This window comes from Erpetoichthys calabaricus, chromosome 2 (genome assembly GCF_900747795.2).
Source record: "Erpetoichthys calabaricus chromosome 2, fErpCal1.3, whole genome shotgun sequence".
NCBI lineage: Eukaryota > Metazoa > Chordata > Cladistia > Polypteriformes > Polypteridae > Erpetoichthys > Erpetoichthys calabaricus.
The window spans coordinates 212,751,232-212,772,045 of record NC_041395.2 but is presented as its reverse complement, the minus strand read 5'-3'; the positions used below and the strand labels follow the sequence as shown (position 1 = coordinate 212,772,045).

General features: G+C 38.7%; 1 protein-coding gene across 1 annotated transcript in view; it reads right to left on the bottom strand.

The window, feature by feature from the left end:
* The window catches only part of LOC114645534 (atrial natriuretic peptide receptor 1-like), a 378,498-nt gene that overhangs the window by 60,500 nt on the left and 297,184 nt on the right, over positions 1-20,814 (bottom strand). The window contains 3 exon segments of the mRNA XM_051923089.1: positions 1,670-1,754; positions 2,232-2,367; positions 10,200-10,294. Coding sequence (XP_051779049.1) covers positions 1,670-1,754; positions 2,232-2,367; positions 10,200-10,294 — 316 coding nt within the window.

The following is a 20,814-nucleotide window of genomic DNA, read 5'->3' as shown; positions in this document are numbered from 1 at the left end:
AGTCTAGCAGTTTGGAGAATGAGACAACTGCAAGTAGGCATTGTGCTATTCCTGTATTTTTGGAGGTGGGGTTGAGTCCTTTCCTGTCCTTGTTTGGAGACCAGAGAGAGAGCCTGCACATGGAGCAACCAGTAAATAAGGCTTGGACTGCTGCCAAGACACTTTGAAGCCTGTGGATGGACGAATGGGTGATAGTGTCATTTGTCCCGAAAATCCTTTCAGCGCAGTGACGGAAAATGGCAGACTGTATACATCAAGTTCCCACCTTGATATTGTCATGCTATGGATTCCTCCGTCTGTAATGCCGTGTAAAGTCGTCAGTAAAGAAAGCTTTAAAAGTTATATCTTTTTCTCTTATGTGATTATTCACCGCCGTATCACTATGGGAGGGATATCACCTTTTAATATCATATCTCTATATTTTTCGGTTACTTAAAACTCCACAATTTCAAAAGAACACATTTCCGGAGAGCAAGTGCCTCCTAAGGAAACAGTTGGTCACTGCATAAATGATTATCGGTAACAATTTAAAATACAGGCTTTAAGGGCTGGCTGCAGTGTATCTACCACTCAGTAATTATTGTGTAACACAACCAAAGTGTCTGTTCTGGTCTTGTTACATTGCGATACCTGACAATTACACACACAAAATTATGTAAGGAGACACTGGAAGTTTGTGGGTTCGCTTCCCGGTTCCTCCCTGTGTGGATAGCGCTTTGAGTACTGAGAAAAGCGCTATAAAAATGTAATGAATTATTATTATTATTATTACATACACACACACCCTGCACAGTGGGTAGCCCTTATAGTAAAAAGGTGTTATTGATACTGCAAATAAGGAATTTTTACATTGTAGCGGGCGTCTAATTGACTCACCATAGGTAGCCCCTATCATAAAGTTATCATTGATGCTTTGTAAGTTTTATATATATATTTATATATATATATACCAAACATATCTTTATTAGGGCCTTATAACACAGAAATAGACACACTAGGTAGCGCTTATTCAAAACTGTTTTCTTTGGTGCTTTATATGTCTTATTAAAATGACAGATTGCCTTTTTTAGGGTCCTTTAAAAATACAGTAAGTGACTAAAAGTTGCATTATTGGTAGCCCCTATTATAAAGTTTTCATTGGTACTTTGCTCTTTTTTATTTAGGCTACAAAAAATGTGTTATGATCTCATTTCATAGCAGTAAGTGAGTAGTAGATGATGCTAGGCAACTCCATATTGTAAGCTGTTACCTGATTATAGTTTATTATCATATGATGTATAGAGTCCCTGCGGTGGGTTGGCACCCTGCCCAGGATTGGTTCCTGCCTTGTGCCCTGTGTTGGCTGGGATTGGCTCCAGCAGACCCCCGTGACCCTGTGTTCGGATTCAGCGGGTTGGAAAATGGATGGATGGATGTATAGAGTCTGTCCCCCATTTCCTACCTCATACACACACACAACCCAGAATAATATTAACCTGATGTAAAAATGTTACATTATATTATGCTATGATGATGCATGCAGGCCAAAAATAGCCACAAATCCAACCAACAATCATCTATTAGAAAGCGGTCTGATTAGATGGAGAAGTCAGAAAAGAAATTCAGCAAATGCCATTTTAAAAAAATAGAGTGACAAATGAACAAACAGTATACTGTAAGAAACTCTTACCTGTATATGAAGAAAGCTATGACAACCATGCAACACAGAATAAGGCTGACCACAATGGACATGATTTCCAGTGTGGGAAGGGTATCTGGAAATAAAATAAAAAGAGTAAACATGACATTCCTGCTTATTATTCCTGCAGTAATAAGTATAATTTACATTTTCTGCACCTAACATGGAAAAAACACTCCATTCATGCTTTTTCAGATCCAGCTTTATCCATTGCTAAACAGTGGCGGGGCTAGAGCAACAGCAAAGGACAGAACCATCGGTGGACAAGACATCTGTCCATCATAGGGCAGATCTGACTACACACTGAACCAATTTAGAGTCGCTGGTCGATGTAACTTGATTTTTGAGACTGAAGATTGTTGAGGGTTGCTCAAGAAAGCCCACATTGAGAATTGAAACCATGTCTCGGAAGCTCTGCACCTACATGACAGCTAAAACTTTTTTTTAATTCAATAATCTTAAGAAATGTAAAACAGTTCAATGCAAGTGGATAAAATATATATTAAAAAAATTCATACAACCTAAAGGAAATCAATAAATACAGTACAACTACCTTGTCTGCAAGCAGGGTTTTCATTTTCAAATCCACATGGAGGAATGTCTTTAGGGACGCCATTTCCCGGCCAGTGAATTTCAACACCTGGGACAGGGATGATGCGTTTTAGAGTACCATTGTAGTTGGACACAACCTGCAAAGGGATTAAACATTAGGTGTCACTTTAGCCTTAGCTGTCATGATAGTTCAAATTGTATTATTAAATTCAACTACATGAGAAAGACTTTAAAATGAATTCAGTAACAACAGATAAAATAGTCTTGAGAGCAGTTAATATACAGTACTGGAGGGGAGAGCAGAGAGCAGTGGCAAAAAGTCACATAGCATTGTCTGAGTGCCCAGAAGTGAACACATGCTCTTTGTATAATTATGGAATGGGTTGAGTACAATTGCTGTTACATTACTCAACAATAAACAATATGTATGTCCTCACTAATGAGTATAGGGCCATCTGAAGTACTGTCACACAAGGCCAACTGTGAGTCACAAGTTAAACCAACACAAACGTTTTTGACATATAAAAGATAAAAACAGAAGAACCCTACAGAGACACAAGGAGAACATACAAACTCCACACATTAGCAACCTGGCACTAGATTTGAACTCAGGATGCTAGATCCTCAAAGCAATAACACTAACTGTTATATCATTGCACCTCTGACATGTTTATTTTTTATTACTTTTTTGTTTTTTGAATTTTATTGATTTTATTAAAATCAAATAACATTCCATACAAATAAGTCAAGTTTTACAAAACTAGGTTTGTAACAAATCAACCCCCAGCCATGAGAAACAGCTAGGCCAGCAGAGTAAAACTTTAAACTAGTAAAAATAAGTAAATAGATACATTTAAAAAAAAGGGGAAAGAATCTGCTTCCTCAATTAAAATGCTTATTCTAAAATGTTATTGATTAGATCCTGCCAGGTTTTGAAAAATGTTTTGTACAGATTCTGCAAGTGCGAATTTGATTTTTTCCAGTTTCAAATAGTATATAATATCAGTTACCCACTGACTTAACAGAGGTGGGTTTGGATTCTTCCAGTTGAGCAAGAGAAGTCTACATGCCAATAGTGTAGTAAAGGCAATTACAGTTTGTTTGTCCTTCTCCACTTTAAGCCCATCTGGGAGTACACCAAACACATCTATTAATGGATTAGGAGGGATTGTGACACCAAGGCTGTCTGAAAGGCATTTAAAGATTTTTGTCCAGAATGATATTAATTTGGTACCAGACGAAAACATGTGACCCACTGCGGCTGGAGCTTGATTGCAGCGTTCGCAGGTTGGATCTTGCCTTGGAAACATTTTAAACGAGAGAGATGCGCTCGGTATATAATTTTAAGTTGAATAATTGTATGCTTTGCGAATATGGAGTTTGAGTGAATTCTGTGCATTGCTACTTTCCATTCCTTTTCTGAGATGTTGAGTGAGAGATCCTTTTCTCACTGTTCTCTTGGATCTTTGAAAGGGAGGGAATGTAAAAAGGTTTTATATATTATGGAGATGCTGTCTGAGTCCTCAAGACTGATCGATATTTTTTCAGCACAGAGGTAGGTGAGAGGTGAGGAAAATTGGGCAGGTTTTGTTTAACAAAGTTTCTAATTTGAAGGTAGTGAAAGAAATGTGTTGCACACCTCTGACATGTTTAAAGAAGCTGTAGCCACTGCTGGATACAGCTTAAACATATGGGTGAAATGCTAAACATTTTAGATAATTTGCCAAACATAAAGAAAGGTGACATATTAGACGTATGTAGCGCTCACTCCTGAAAATAAATGTGTCTGGACTGTGATATGTAGAAGTGTTGATGGTTTATGGTTGAATTTCTAAATATTAACGACCAGAACTCAAACTGAATTAATAACAACAATCAACAGCATTTCTATCTGTTTGCACATGATGTAGTTTTTTTTCTTCTTCTTTTTTTTACAATGTTTAGAACCCAAATTGGCTACAATATTTAACTGTCATTGTGATAGGTGATACTGTGAGTAAACAAGTTGCTGGGTCTCATTCCACTCGCATGCACAGTATTTGATGTAATGGCAGCCATTCTTTACAAATGAAAGAAGCCAGGATATAGTAAAAATGTGAGCACTTCTGAATTTGGTTAAAAAGATGGTCTCAGTCGGTTGAACATTTAATCTCAACAACCTTTTTGTAATTAACATTTTATTCATGAATAATTTTCTTCAAGCAATGAGTGACTGTGTACAAGTGACATTTATGTCCACAACTTCTTGTTAATTAACAACATTAATAATGCCCTGTTTTATTTCATTTTTATTTTTTATTGCTGTGACAGTGGAATAATTGTGTTTATCTGTTTTTAATGAGTGGAGCCACTTTTGAGAAATCTGGTATCCATGTCACTATGCATGTCATGCTGCATTACACATGATGTTGTGATAGCCATTGTTGTAAAAACACACCTTGTGAGCGCATCTGAACTTAGTTTAAACATAAAAGGGTGACTCCATGAAAGACTTAGTACTTGAGCAAATAATTTAGATTAGAATCTGATTTTGATTGTTTCATTTTTGGCTTCAAGTGTAGTTTACCTTGCAAGCAGGGTTACTGATGTCATTTGTATGCTGCCCTCTATTTGGCTGACAGTTCTTTTCAAATGCGCTTGAAAGAAAACCAAATTAAGATCACTTCTAAACAATCATCCATGAAGACTTTTACTTGAAAGTTCTGAAGCGTGATGATATTATGTCACCTAAGGGTTAAAGAAATGTTCAAATATACAAAAATAATGTTCCCAAATTAGCATGCTCAGCACATGTTGCCGTCTTAATGCATTCAGTTTTTCAGTGTCGTAATTTGAATTTTATCTTAATTTTTTGCAGTTATAATAACCGAGGCATAATTTTAGGGGTCTGGCAGGCTAAGAAACACAATGGCTTATTTTTTTAAGCATGTGTTTCATAAAATTTAAAAGCAAATGCATTTTGTTCATGATATGGTCACTGCCATTTTTACTGCATTCTCTTCAGTCTAGTTACCAAGAGGCTGCTATGTAAGGTCAATTGGAAGTGTGCATGCAAGACCACATATAAAGGTTAGCATCATGCAATTTGTGGCTTGTCCAAGTTTGTGGATGCAACAAACATCTGATTTTTGGAAATTAACTGTTTTGTTAATTGACTTTTGCTTTACATTTTGGCTCAGGATAAATGAAATTATTTTGGTTTCCAACTCCTCCAATATGTTCTTTATTAAAGTATTCTTTTCCCAGTATGGACCTTTGCCTATTAATAAAACCACAATCTGTCTAATAATTCAATATTTATGGAAATATTGCTGCCACCCAGTGGAGTTAGAACATGTCGTTGGATTTTTGAAGGAGATGTGGTCTAGTTTGCCTTCAACAATGTGCCAGCTTTGCTCTATCAGATGGTGAATGTTGCATCATGAAGTAACTAATCAAGACAGATATGACTCTACCTCCTTTACAACAATAAAGTGACCATTTAGTGCCTCCAACTTAGAGATACTGAGCAGCATTCATTTTCACTGCTGTTTAGAAAATTTTGGGAGCAAGATCAGATTTGTCATTAGAGTCCTCTGCTGCTCATTCCACACATGGGATCAAATCCTATCCTATGCACAAACAGTCCTACCATATACTTGGCACACAAGCTAATTTATTGGCTTAAGTAATTAAAAATCACTGTAACGAAGACCTTCAGTAGATTAGAAGGCAAGCATTGATATTAACTGGGGGGTATACCCACACCAGACCAGAAGAGTCACACATGTCAAACATGCTTGTCTGATCAATGTTTTTTGAACATGCAATCAACCCTGAAGTCCTGAAAAGACAAAGCATTTCTATGCCTTCTGTGCTTTATACCTATAACATATAACATTTTTCTAAATGTTTCTGAATGCATTTCCAGAATATTAACTGGTTTTGATTTCACAATGAATTTTTTGGTATTACTTTTGTTTATTTTTGATGACTTTCATATTTTGACTGAGACTACGTTTGACATCTCTTCTGTAAACTCCTACCTTGTTTCTGCCACTCCGTTACTTTAAAGTCAATCGTCAGAACTGTAATGAGGATAAAAATTTCAGTTTTTTCAGCTTGTTAAATAAGGATTGTAATATTTAATATGTGTGTTTTAATTTTAGAATTTTTTAGATAGATATACCTTTTAAGTGAATAAAATGTTGGGCCCAAGACTCAAAAGACTAAGAGTTAATAAGGAAAATTGTGTGTATTTAAGCAGGAGTTCAACAGAAGATAAAATGGCCATCATGCTGTCAAAAGATGACCCTGGGTCAGTAAATGTGAGTGAGTGAGAAGCTGCTTTGAGGGGGTGCTGTGAATGAAAATACGGTGCAAGGGCCAACGAGAGAAGTAAAGATTTACAGGACATTGTGGCTAAGATTGAGACCTCTTTGGAAAATGGGTCTATTTGATCTGTTCTTTTTTTGAACCATCAGCTAAACAAGTTGATGGAAATAACGTGTTATTTCCTCATATTTAAATCAAGGCATCATTATTATGAACATGGAGAGAAAGCTAATAAGATCTTAGATCAACAACTCCACAAGCAAGAACTTCACAATGCAATCCCAGCAATCACCAGCACAAATTGAGACAAAATCATTGACCATAAAAATATAGACACTACTATAAATCCTTTTATTCTACTGAGTTTAAAGAAGACAAGACACACAATCTAATGCATTTCTGGATGCATTACAGATCCACAAATAGATACTCTAAGTGCAGAGGAATTGGATAAACCTTTGGCACTATCAGAATTACTAGATGCTATAAGCGCACTTCAGAGTGGGAAAGCAGCAGGCCCTGATGGCTACCCTGCCAAATTTTATAAGCAATTCTCAACTCAGCTAGCTCCCCTTCTATTAGCAACATTTACAGAAGCTAGAGAAAATAAAATTCTACCTCAAACTTTTCGGCCAAGCATTAATTGCCATCTTTCCCAAACAAAATAAGGACTTATTACAATATACATCATACAGACCAATTTCACTTCTGAATAATGATTTTAAGATACTCTCCAAAGTAGAAGGATGGAGAAAGTGCTGCCTTTGGTAATATCACAAGACCAAACTGGATTTATTAAAGGCAGGCACTTAGGTTCCAATCTTGTTGGATGCAGAAAAAGAATTTGATATGGTCGAATGGAACTACCTCTTCACTACATTGGAGAAATTTGGGTTTGGCCCTAACAGTTGTGCATGGATCAAACTACTGTATACCAATCCAGAAGGTTCAGTTTGTATTAACAACATTAATTCAGAATACTTTAAACTAGAACGTGGTACCAGACAAGGATGCCCCTTGTCACCACTGCTTTTTGCAAATGCCATTGAGCCACTGGCAGTTCACTGTCGAAATGTTTATGAGATAAAGGGGATTATCAGAGAAGGACTGGAAAAGAAAGTTTATCTATATGAAGATGATATGGTACTGTATATATCAGATCCACAAAATACTGTGCCTGCAGTCCTAACAGCACTAACAGAATTTCAAAAGATTTCTGGTCTCAGAATGGATTTGAATAAAAGTGTGCTCTTCCCAGCGAATTCTCAAGCATACAATATTAGATTGGACGCCTTCCCTTTTATCATCGCAGATCAGTTTAAATACCTAGGGGTAAACATCACAAGTAAACATAAAGCTCTTTATCAACATAATTTTGCTGTCTGTATGGAAAAAATTAAGTAAGACTTGCTTAGATGGTCAGCTCTTCATCTCACTTTAGCTGGAAGAATTAATATTGTTAAGATGAATATACATCCTAAGCTTCTCTTTTTATTTCAAAACATTCCAATATACATCAATAGATCATTTTTTAACAAATTAGATTCAACCATAACCGCATTTATTTGGAATTCAACACATTCACGTATCTAAAGGGCAACCCTACAATGGCCTAAGGCAGGAGGTGCCATGGCTCTACCTCACTTTCAATTTTATTACTGGGCAGCAAATATGCAAACTATAAAAACCTGGACATGGACACAATTGGATGAACATACACAGACTTGGTCCACAATAAAAATAAAATCCTGCAGTACTTCTTTATATTCCTTGCTTTGTGCCCCAATAAATGCAAGTTATCACCAATATACTAACAACCCAATTGTGCTTCACTCACTCAGAATATGGAACCAATGTAAGAAGCATTTTAAGATAGAGAAGCCTTTTATCTGTGACAAGTCTGCATGAGAACTACCTTTTTTCACCCTCTCAAACGTACGCAGTTTTTAAAGTCTGGAAAACATTTGGGATTAAATCACTTAGAGATCTGTACATAGACAACGTCTTTGCATCCTACAAACAGTTACACTCCAAATTTAACTTTCCAGCAACACATTTCTTTCACTACCTTCAAATTAGAAACTTTGTTAAACAGAACCTGCCCAATTTTCCTCACCTTCCACTTACCTCTGTGCCAGAAAATGTATTGATTGGTCTTGAGGACTCAGACAGCTTTTCTGTAATATATAAAACCTTTTTACAGTCCTTCCCTTTCCAAGATCCAAGAGGACAATGGGAAAAGGATCTCTCACTGAACAGCTCAGAAAAGGAGTGAAAAGTAGCAATGCACAGAATTCACTCGAGCTCCATATGCACAAAGCATACAATTATTCAACTCAAAATTATATATCGCACGCATCTCTCTCATTCAAAATTGTCCAAAATGTTTCCAGGGCAAGATCCAACCTGCAAATGCTGCAATCAAGTTCCAGCCTCACTGGTTCACATGTTTTGGGCATGAACCAAATTAACATTCTGGACCAAAATCTTTAAATGCCTTTCAGACAGCCTTGGTGTCACAATCCCTCCTAACCCTTTAACAGCTCTGTTTGGGGTACATCCAGATGGGCTTAAAGTGGAGAAGGATGAACAAACTGTAACTGCCTTTACTTCACTATTGGCACGTAGACTTCTCTTGCTCAACTGGAAGAATCCTAACTCTCCTCTTTTAAGTAACATCAATAGTATTGATGTTTTATACTATTTGAAACTGGAAAAAATCTCATTTGCACTTATAGGATCTGTACAAAACCTTTTCAAAACCTGGCAGGATCTAATCAATAACATTTTAGAATAAGCATTTAAATTGAGGAAGCAGGTTCTCTCCCCTCTTTTATGCCATTTATCTTTATTCATTTATTAATTTATCTATTTACATATTTTTACTAGCTTAAAGTTTTACTCTGCTGGCTCTCTTTCTCAGGGGTGGAGGTTGATTTGTTTCAAACCTTTTTTTGTAAAACTTGAGTTGTTTGTGTGGAATGTTATTTGATTTTAATGAAATCAATAAAATTAAAAAAAAAAACACTTTTACATGATAAAACAAGGACTTTATGAAAAAAATCAAATGGTCACAAAGATTGAAATCTGTCTTATTAGTATTGCAGCATGAAACTCAAATTTAAATTCTCTTTACAAACAACATATTTGCATTTGATTTATCAGTAATGTCATTACTATGCAGCACTTTGATTTCTTTATGCAGCCCCAAAGCAATTCAATCAATTTTTCACAGATGCTACACCAGTGTTTTTTCAAATAATCCCTTTAATCAAAGACTTGCACAAAGCACTGGAGTTTAATTCCATTTTCTTTTAACAGTTTGCACAGGTTCTTCTAAAAGTTGCTGAGTCTCTTCAGTAAGCTACTGTTCGCTAAGCTGCATGAATGGTGACAAGGTTTCCAAACAATTTTGGCAGAGCAGGTAAGCAACTGTAGTTATTCATTACACAAATGTAATTATTATTGGACAATTAAGAGTAAATAAGTAATAAAATGATAGCATAGTCTACCATTACTCAACATGTCTTCATTAAAAGAACACCATTTCAAAAAATTATAACAAGTACAGAATACTGTAGCTGAAAGGCTATGTGTACATTTCTGGTAAAGCATACACACAAATGTCCTTCTAATGAGAATGAAAAGATCTTACCTGAAATATTCCTCTAGTGACGTTTGCCATATCCCAGAGAGAGAAATCCATTTCTCTTTCTCCATTTTCATCAATCTTGAGCAACCCTGTCACTCCTAAAAAAAAGGACGTTGGACAGATTAATGTGAAGTAAATCTCTCAAAATAAAAATTTAGTAAAAAAATTATTGACATTTAGTTATATTGAGATCATGAGGACTTCACCAGATCAGTATAGAGAAAACAGAACAGGCCCAACGAAGGGTGAAAGAGGCCCACATGAGCAAAGGTAGAATGAAGGCCATGTCATATTAGATAGATAGATAGATAGATAGATAGATAGATAGATAGATAGATAGATAGATAGATAGATAGATAGATAGATAGATAGATAGATAGATAGATAGATAGATAGATAGATAGATAGATAGATAGATAGATAGATAGATAGATAGATAGATAGATAGATAGATAGATAGACACTTTATTAATCCCAATGGGAAATTCACATTCTTCAGCAGCAGCATACTGACACAATAAATAATATTAAATTAAAGAATGATAATAATGCAGGTGAAAAACAGACAACAACTTTGTATAATGTTAAATGTTAACGTTTACCCCCCCGGGTGGAATTAAAGAGTCGCATAGTTTGGGGGAGGAACGATCTCCTCAGTCTGTCAGTGGAGCAGGACAGTGACAGCAGTCTGTCGCTGAAGCTGCTCCTCTGTCTGGAGATGATACTGTTTAGTGGATGCAGTGGATTCTCCATAATTATGTATTATAATTCTCCATAATATGTGACTTTTCTAAGAATTTTCTATCTTGGCCTTCATTTATATAATCTTAGCAAGTTGGAGGCAGTCCAGTGTCAGCAGCACACACCCGTAAGATCTGTTGTGTAATGTGACATACCCAACAACTGACTCCAACTAGCCTGCCACTCGCTCTAACAATATCAGACAGGTTTGATTTTTCCTTTAGTCATAGGGGGCTTTTCTATGTGCATGTGAGCTGACAACCAATGAATGCTCACCTAGACATTCAATGCATAGAATGCAGTGATGAGAAATAAGGAATGTAGGTGTTTTGGACCTCACAAACAAAAAAAAGACACTTGTCTGTTTGATGTCTTGTGTTTTACATACCGTAACAGAATGCAAAAAAGAAAAAAGGTCTGAGATTGCAGCTGAACTTGCCATACCTGTTAACCCTTCATACAGCATTGGCTCTATCAGGCAGCATGCCACTCGGGGCCGGCTCTACGCTGGGGCAAGAGGGGGCAACACCTCCTTAAACAAACATCCTGCCCCATTAAATCAAACTTTTTAGAAGTTGAGAAAGAAAATAATAGATTACCCACAAACTGAATATGGACATGATTTACTACAGTAGCTGAAAAATCCACTGGAAAAGGCACAAATGACATGATAGGTTTCACCTCTTGTTCGCTCTTTCCCTGCGCGCTATGTTTGTGTGCAGGCTCACACAGCACTCGGCAGAGATCCCCCACTCACCCTCCCCCCTGCTAAACATCCAATCACTGTTGGTATGCAAATGACCCGGTGTCAGGTTTCTCAGTAGGCAGGGCAGAGCAAAATGAGGTGCGCAACAGCGGGAGGCTTTGAGGAAGCAGCAAATCTCTATCATCAAAATCATAGCGACTCGTGAGATAATTAACAACTAAAAAATACATCTATATTTGTACAGTCAATGGGGGACTAGTCCATTGTTTGTCTCACAGTTTCAGTCTGGTAGAGAAGTGTTTCTTTGTCGATCCCACAAGCACCACTGTGAGCCTGTCTGCTGCATAGAGCCTACTGGAGAACTTGTGTCTGTCTGTCAGACCTCGACACAAAGCCTCGCCACAGCTTTCAACTCTGCACTCAACAGTTTTCTCGTTTCATATACTGATGTAATCACAGCGATTTTAGTAAAGCTTATTCACTTTCCACCCCAGCTTCCAGCAGTTCACAAAGGGAAAGTTAATGCTGTGAGATGCATCCTTTTTTCCAAGCTTTTAAAAAGTGTGGTGCTGCTCCTGCCTGTACCAATAGCAGTAGCTATGATGCTGCTGCTGGTACATCAGAGACAGCAGCTAGCATGTCTACTCCTGTGGCATCAACAGGCACTGCTTCTCCTGTACCTCTGCCAACAATTGCTGCCCCAAAGCAACCCACTCAGCTACCCAGTGACTTAAATGGCAATACACCATCCCAGCCAATACTGGGTAGTTACCCCAAACGTGTATTTGGTGGTAAAACATTAAGATAATTCAGTCCTGCCTGGTACCCAGGGCCGGATTTTCCTATAGGCTAACTAGGCTTCAGCCTAGGGCCTCAAGATCAAGAGGGGCCTACATTCAAATTGTCAGCAAAATTTTATTATCTTTCATGTAATTTACAAACTTAAAAATGGAAGGTGAAAGGGCCTCATAAGTGGAATAGCCTAGGGCCTCTTTTCATATAAATCCGGCCCTGCTGGTACCGCACACGACTGTGGCTGGAGTACTCTGTTGTGCGGGACGCATGCTTCTGTTTCCCCTGTCAGAAATATGGCAGCACTGTTAATGAGAGGGATGTAGTTTTTACCTTGACTGGTTTTAACAACTGGAAAACAGTGCTTGATCGAGACAAGGGGCTACAGAGGCATGTGTCCAGCCACAACCATGTGCATGCTTCAACCATCTGGACTGAGCATAAAAGCAGAGAGACCTTTGGGGGGGGGGGGGGGGTATGGGTCGGGGGGATGGACTGTGGATTCAATGTTGGTTGGTAAAACACAACTTGATCAAAACCATTACTACTGTATGTCAAGAGTATTGGTAGTGCTATAAGGTTTCTCTGTGTAAATGAGTTGGGGCTCCGTGGGACTGCACAAACCTTGAGACATGATGCAGCGGGTAATGAATTATTATTATTATTATTAATGATGATGACATTGCTTCAGGTATTTTTCTAAAACTGATGGAATATACCTTGGAGAAGGATGAGAAGCTAGCAAGCACTGCTAAGGGTATCCCAAAAAATGCAAAATACACATCTAAGGATATCCAAAATGAAATTATCCAAACACTGGCTGACATGGTGCTTGACAGGTCATTAAAAAATATGAAAGTGCTGATTCTGCAGGGTTTTGCCTCAATAGTGATGGGACCAGGGATGGGTGCAATGTGGAAAATTTGTCTGTGATAATACAGTTTGTAAGCAATTGCATGCCAGAGGAGCATCTGATTGGGTTGCTTGACTTGCAACAACTTGATGTACATCGCCTCTGAGATACTGTTCCACCTTTCTGATGCTGGCTACAGTGCTGACAGTATACTTAGCCAGTGTTGTGATGGGGCTTCTGTGATGAGTGGGGTTAGAGGTGGTGTACAAGCTCTGCTCCAAAAGAGGTTTGTCAGATATGTCCCATACATCCACTGCCACCAACTGCACTTAGTGGTTGCGCATGCCATGCAGTGTGAGTCGTGTGCAAAAAGATTTTTTAGCCTATCTTGTTCACTCTACAACATTTTTCTCCACCACTATGTGCTCAATAAACATGATGCACCTTGTCTAAAAAGGCTGCTTGAGATCAGATGGACAAGCCACTATGAGGTGACAAGGTGCACTGTGGACAATCAAGAACAAATCCTTAGTATCCTATCTGAGATGACAGAGGATGATGATGCTGCAGTTGACCTGTGCACTGAGGCATCAGGCCTGCTATGCCAAATTTAGAGGCATCACTTCTTTGAGATTGGAAAGTTCTTAGTGCGGGTGCTTGGTGTCTTGAAACCAGCAAATGCTATTCTACAGTCTCAGTCAGTTGATCTGTGCAGTGCTTCTGAGGTTGTTAGTGCAGCACTGGACTCCTTAAAAAACATCCCTGAGGATGACTGTTGGGGAGTGTCATCTCCTGCTGAGAATGAGTCACATCCAACAAAGAGAAGGAGAACAATGAGCAAACAACTGGGTCAAAGTGTTGTGCTCTCACCTTTGGGCCATACAGACTCTGGTGACCCTACCCTTTCCCCCCATCAGTCTCTGAAAAGATCCCTGCTCAACATCCTTGACTGGGCCATTTCAGAAATGGAAACTAGATTTTCAAACAAGAATATTGACCTGATGAGAGCCATATCTAGTCTTGCACCCAAATCTAGCGCATTTCTAGATCCCACCCTGTTGCACCCTCTGGCTGTGATGGCTGGCACTGGAGCAGATGTTGTAAGTCTGGAAAATGAAGTTCTTGTGGCAAAACAGATGCTGCTCAAAAAATGCTCAAAGGAAACAGACCTGTCCACTGTGTGCAAACTCCTGCAGGAGTACAAGGAAGCCTTTCCGGAGTTGCATAAATTGTATGTAACAGCCCTGGTAATTGGTGTGTCTTCAGCATCGTGTGAGAGTTCCTTCTTCACTTTGTCATGGGTCCTAACTCCCTATCGTCGCACCACGTTACATAAAAGAAAGAGGAATTTGGTGATCTTGGCCCATGAGAAGTCCATAACAAATAACTTGGATATGGATGAATTTGTAAGAGTTTTTGCAAAGGGAAACAGGAGACTGTTGTTGTAGAGTGGATTGAGGAGAAAGGAGACTGGAGCTGGTCAGTTGCAAACAGAGAGTTCAGTTGCTGGCAAAACAAACAAGCTTAAAACACGACAAAAAGAGAAAAAAGAAGAAAAAAGTTCAGATGTTCTGTTTTAAATCTGTTGTGTTCTACAAATTAGTTTGAGAATTGTAGGAAAAGACTTGGTGAATTGTTTTTTTTTTAAATTACTATGCCAACCCTTTTTAGTTTTGTAAATATTGGCTATATTGAGAGGTCTTAGTTTATTCTTACTTTATTTTGCAAATTTATTTGAGAATTAGGCCATCCAGTTAAGATGAATTTTATGTTGTTGGTTGTAAAGATCTGGATGGATATTTTATTTTATTCTTTATTTTATTTTATTTTTTTATTCTATTTTTCAGTTTTATTTTTCAAGACTTGGTGAATTGATTTTTTTTTTTTATATAACTTGGCCTACCCTTTTTAGTTTTGTTAATATTGGCAATAGTGACAAGTGTTATTGTTGGGTTTGAATATATTTGAGATAGGCCATCCAATTAAGGTAAATGTCATGTTTTTAGTTGTTATAATCTGATGAGGAATTTTTTATTTTATGTTTTGTTGTTTCATTTTTCAGTTTTCCTCCTGAGGGATTGCCACCTTATCGTGGTCAGAGGGTTTGCGTGCCTCAGTGACCCTAAGAGCTACACCAGCAGAAGCTTAGCCTTCAGGTGGGACACCCAAGTTGGACAGGTCTTAGGGTAGAGGCCTGACAAAGTGCAATCCAATTACATGACAAAAACAGTTATCCAGAGCACCACCCCACCCCTTTCCCGCCTCCGTCGCCACCATGTGCCCCCTTCACATTTCTGTTTGCCCCCTCATATATCCCTGTCTAGAACTGGCCCAGATGCCATTGGCTTTCAGAAAAAGGGATGTGCGTAACTGTTCTGGATGCTCAGCACATGATCGCTAAATGTGACATGCTCAGCAAGTTTTAGTCATTTAAACTGATATGTTCCAACAGCAGTCAGCAAATCTGATGTACCCCACAACTAAAAGTCACATAATGTGACATTGGCTTAACTTGACATGCCAGTGTGGGAACGTAGGTGCCAATGGGATGAAAAGTCCTTCACATATGCAGGATGTTCCAAAAAGGAAGCACTCAGAAGCAGCATTAGAGAAAGGACAGACATACCTGCATGGGAATGTGAAATATAATGCAAGGAACCTCTGCCAAAAGAGACAACCTGAAATTTAGGCCAAAGAATGTTGATATAAAGTCTTTGTCATTGATTTGGGGGTGGTACAGAGTCCTGCGTCAAGAGAGGAGGGACCATATTCCTTTTTTTAATGGTCTTACACAAGGCAGGCTGAAAATCTCTAATCCATTACATGGCCCCAGATCAGAGACCCAGTCATTTATACTCTATGGACAAAGTTTTGTTGTATCTGATCATCACAACTATATGAGTTTTTTGGACATACCCTTCTAAAACCTTGTGCATTACTATCATGATTCCAATACAAAACCACCCCCCGAAGTCTGTGGCTATAACAGTATCTACTCTTCTGGGAAGGCTTTCCACAAGGCTTTGGAGTGTTTCTGTTGGAAATTGTGCCCATTCCGCCAAAAAACATTTGTGGAGTCAGGTAGTGATGTTTAACGAGAAGACCTGGCTTGTAGTCATCATTCCAATTCATCCCAAAGGTGTTCAATAAGTAGTTGGGCCTCTGTGCAGGACATCCAAGTTCTTTCACACCAAACTTGTCAAACCATATCTTTATGGACCTGGCTTTGTGCACAGGAGTATACATTCTGGAAAGGAAAAAGGACCTCCCCCAAAATGTTGCCTTAACGTTTGAAGTGTACAAATGTCTAAAATGCCTTTATCTCCTGTAGCATTAACAGTACCCTTCGCTGGAACTAGGAGGCCTAAACCAAACCCTGAAAAACAGCTCCAGATCATTATTCATCCACCACTAAACTTTATAGTAGAACCTAGCCAGTACAGAAGGTAGCATTCTCCTTGCATCCATCAAACCTAAATTCATCTATCAGACTGCCAAATAGTGAAATGTGATTGATCACTCCAGAAAAAATGCTTTCACCACTCTAGAGTCCAATGTCTGTATCGTTTACACCACTGAAGCCAATGCTTTGATTATACATAGCATTCTTAGGCTTGTATGCAACTGCTAGGCTGTGAGGGTAGAGTTATGGCTCTGAGGCTAAGGATCTGTGCCGGTATCCGGAAGGTTGTCGGTTCGAGTCCACATTACTGCCAAAAGGAATTCTACTCTGCTGGGGCCTTGAGTAAAGCCCTTAACCTGGAATTGCTCCAGGGGTGTTGTACAATGGCTGACTCTGCACTCTGACCCTAAGGGGTATGCGAAAACGAATAAATTCCTAATACAAGAAATTGTATAAGGTGAAATAAAGAACAAAAAAAAAGCCCAGGTCTTGTGCTGATGTTGCTTCCAGAGGCAACAGGGGATAGAACATTTTACATGCTATCCACTTCAACTCTTGGCAGCTCTGCTCTGTTAGTTTGTGTGGTCTTCCACTTTGTGACTGAGCTGCTGATGCTCGCAAATTCATCCACTTAACAACAATAGCACTTAGACCAGGACCAGGAAATTTCATGTAGCAACTTATGCTAAAGGTGGAATCATAGGACAGTGCCACGTTTAAAGTCACTGAGATCTTCAGTATGACCCATTCTATTGCCAATGTTTGTCAATAGAGAAAGCATGGACATGTGTTTCATTTTATGCACCTGTTAACAAGGGGTGCAGCTGAAACATCCAAAATCGTTTTTTGGAGAGGTGTCCACACTCATTTTTTGCCATATATACTATATGACCTAAACAAGGAGCAATTAAAGGGAATTCTGTAGCAAAATGGAAGTGGGTCTGCGATGGGAGCGAGTTTAAATGTTGTTAAACCTGCAGTTGAAAGAAGTGTTTAGTGGCAGAAAGAGTCCAAAGTCTTATTGTGAGTAGTAGGCAGAGGAGGTGCAAAAGGCTTTGCTGGTTTTCTGAGGTGGGTAAGTGGGTAAGCCACCCTGGTATATACACAGGGCCTAAAGATGCTGTAGTGTTTAATAATGACTTCTCTTTTTGACCTTTGTGTTCTCACGTTTTTGTATCACAGTTCCAGAGCTGTGGATTTGAGGCACAGGCATCTCTACGTGTAGTTTGCCTGCCCTGTCTTTATCAATGTGCACTTTTCTAGGTGCTCCAGTTTCTTCACATAACCCAAAGATGTGCATGTTAGGGTTGAATGTGTCTATGTGCTTTATAATGGACTAGCATTTTAAGTTGTACTCAGCATTAGTTGAACATCCTCTGGCTCCTAATGATCCTGTAATGGAAAAAGAAGAACCAGAACATGTGAAGAACTGGAAAACCTACATTTCCAGATGAGCTGAAATAAAAGTCATTGAATCTAAACAACTTATACCAAGCCTACACAGCAATAAAATCGGGTTTGTTTTCTTGACTGCCGTCACCATATTATAGGGACTGGATGATGATAAAAGAATATCCCTTCAGGCATTATAGTTGACGACTAAGTCTGGGAGGACCCCACCAGGTAAAAATTCCAGCTGCCTAGGGCAGGCATCATGTTTCTATGATGACCGAAGCAGGAAATGGGACGTTTCAGCGGCACAGTGGTAGTGCTGCTGCCTTGCAGTAAGGAGACCTGGGTTTGCTTCCCGGGTCCTCCCTGCATGGAGTTTGCATGTTCTCCCCGTGTCTGTGTGGGTTTCCTCCTACAGTCCAAAGACATGCAGGTTGGGTGCATTGCTAAATTGTCCCTAGTGTGTGATTGGTGTGTGTGTGTGTGTGTGTGTGTGTGTGTGTGTGTGTGTGTGTGTGTGTGCACCCTGCGATGGGCTGGCGCCCTTCCCGGGGTTTATTTCCTGCCTTGTGCCCTGTGTTGGCAGGGATTGGCTCCAGCAGACCCGCGTGACCCTGTAGTTAGGATATAGCGGGTTGGATAATGGATGGATGGACTTTTTTAAAGGGAACGGCTGACCAAGAGGAAAAGAAAGAGAAGCAGAAGGCAAGGGGCTCAGCTATCTAAGCCTAAGAAGACAGTGAGATCAAACTTCACCCAGGGATGTCTGCTATTTGTGGGTGGCCAGTCAGAAGATAAGAAACAGCGTGGCAAATTCCTGAGAAGAGGCAAGGGTTTTGATATATAGCCCAGTGGTTCTCCGGGTGCTCATGCTGGTGAGTCAGACTCGATCTTAAATTCTTCTGGATAGTGAGAAAGCAGCCATATCTGCCTGCTGTCTGTTTTTTTTCCAGATCATACAATGAGAACTATCAGACCGGATTCATTGTCGTTTCACACGGACTATGCTTAATCATTCTCTTTTTGATATCCCTTTCTTTTTGTGTGTGTATCGTACCAGGTATAAAGTGTTTGGCCACTATGGGTAGGGAGGTTGGGGAGGGTGTCCGGGGAAAAAGGGATCACAAAATGAGCACCCAGTCACCTTTCATGTACATTATAAACATTGGATTCTGAATTACAATAGACTTACATGTTTAATCAGTTTAACTATCATCTGGGTTTCTTTCAAGTATTGGCGGGTGCAGAGAGGTGGGGAAGAGGGGTCAAGGACTGAATATGTATAATGCTGATATATCTTTTGAATATCGTCCACTTCCCTCTCAGGTGGCGATTGTTGCAAACGCAATGACCAGTCTCAATTAAAGATGAGGCAAGTGAAGTAAGAAATGAAAAGAAAAAAGCAAGGTATACATATAGCTACAATTCATTTATCCATTGGTCCACTGTTCCTGCCTATTACATTACCAGGAAGCCTTACATCACCCAAATCAGCATGTCTTGAACTCATGAGGACACCAGGAGAGTGATCAAACTCCACAGGGAGAAAGATCAAATATGTTTTGAACCCAGATACTGAAGCAGACAGGAACCTTCATTAATAACTGCACCACTGAGTCACTATGGCAAACATATTTATTTAAATATGAAACATTTGAATCCATACTGTATATATGTATTCCCACTAGGTCTGAAGTAGGTAATTTATGTGTAAATTAGTATTCAGCTCCATTTTCATCTCATCAAGTCTGTTATTGCCAGAAGCTGTAATACAACGAATAACCATTTAATTGCTCACAGTGTGCAGCTATTAGATTTGCACAATAGTTTTGAAATTATGGTTTATTTAAACATATCCGTGTGGTGTCCTTGAACAAGCAGACAAAACATCATTAAGAGTCTGTTTAAGTAGCCTTTATAATATAGTAAAGGAAAAGAATAAAATAACAGAACCTAACTTTTTATGTTTGCTTTGTCCAATTCATAGACATGGAAATCTGCAGCCTGTTTAGTAGGCCTTGGTGGGGACCAACCCAGGACTGGTGGCAGCACCCACTCATGCACATACCCATATTTAGAAATGAGAATTAAACTAAAACTTGTGTCTTTGGGATGTGAGAAGAAAACCAGAGACAAAAAAATCAAGCAGATATGAAAATAAAATATTCTAAATAAGTAAAATTAATAATAGCATGTGGTGGTTGATTTTCACAATGATCATGCATAACCTACATACACAATTACATAAGATTTTTGCAAAAAACTGTGTAGATCTCTCTGATATTGAAAATGTAACCTCTCCATATTTCTGTGCAGGACCTAAGTAATGCTAAATGAAAAGAAAACAAATGAACATGACTACAATAACATAACTAGAATAAAAATAACACTTTGAACTTGAATTGTACCAAATGAATACCACCATCTCCTCAAACACAGTATCTGCCACATGCAATAAAACACTGAAAAACTCAAGGTCGCTAAGTTCAAAATATTTGTCTGTACTGAAAAATGAATAACTATAATGGTATAAAACAGATGGAAAAACTGAAGTAAGCCATTTTGTATGATTGATTATGAACAAGAAGTATGAATGAGACGCATAAAACGTTGCAGCACAGGTGGCGTGAATCCTAAGCCTACCCCATCGATTTTTTATTTGCCATTTTGACATCACCTTAGCATTTTGTCTTTAACATAACAAAACATTTAAATATATACATTATCTTGA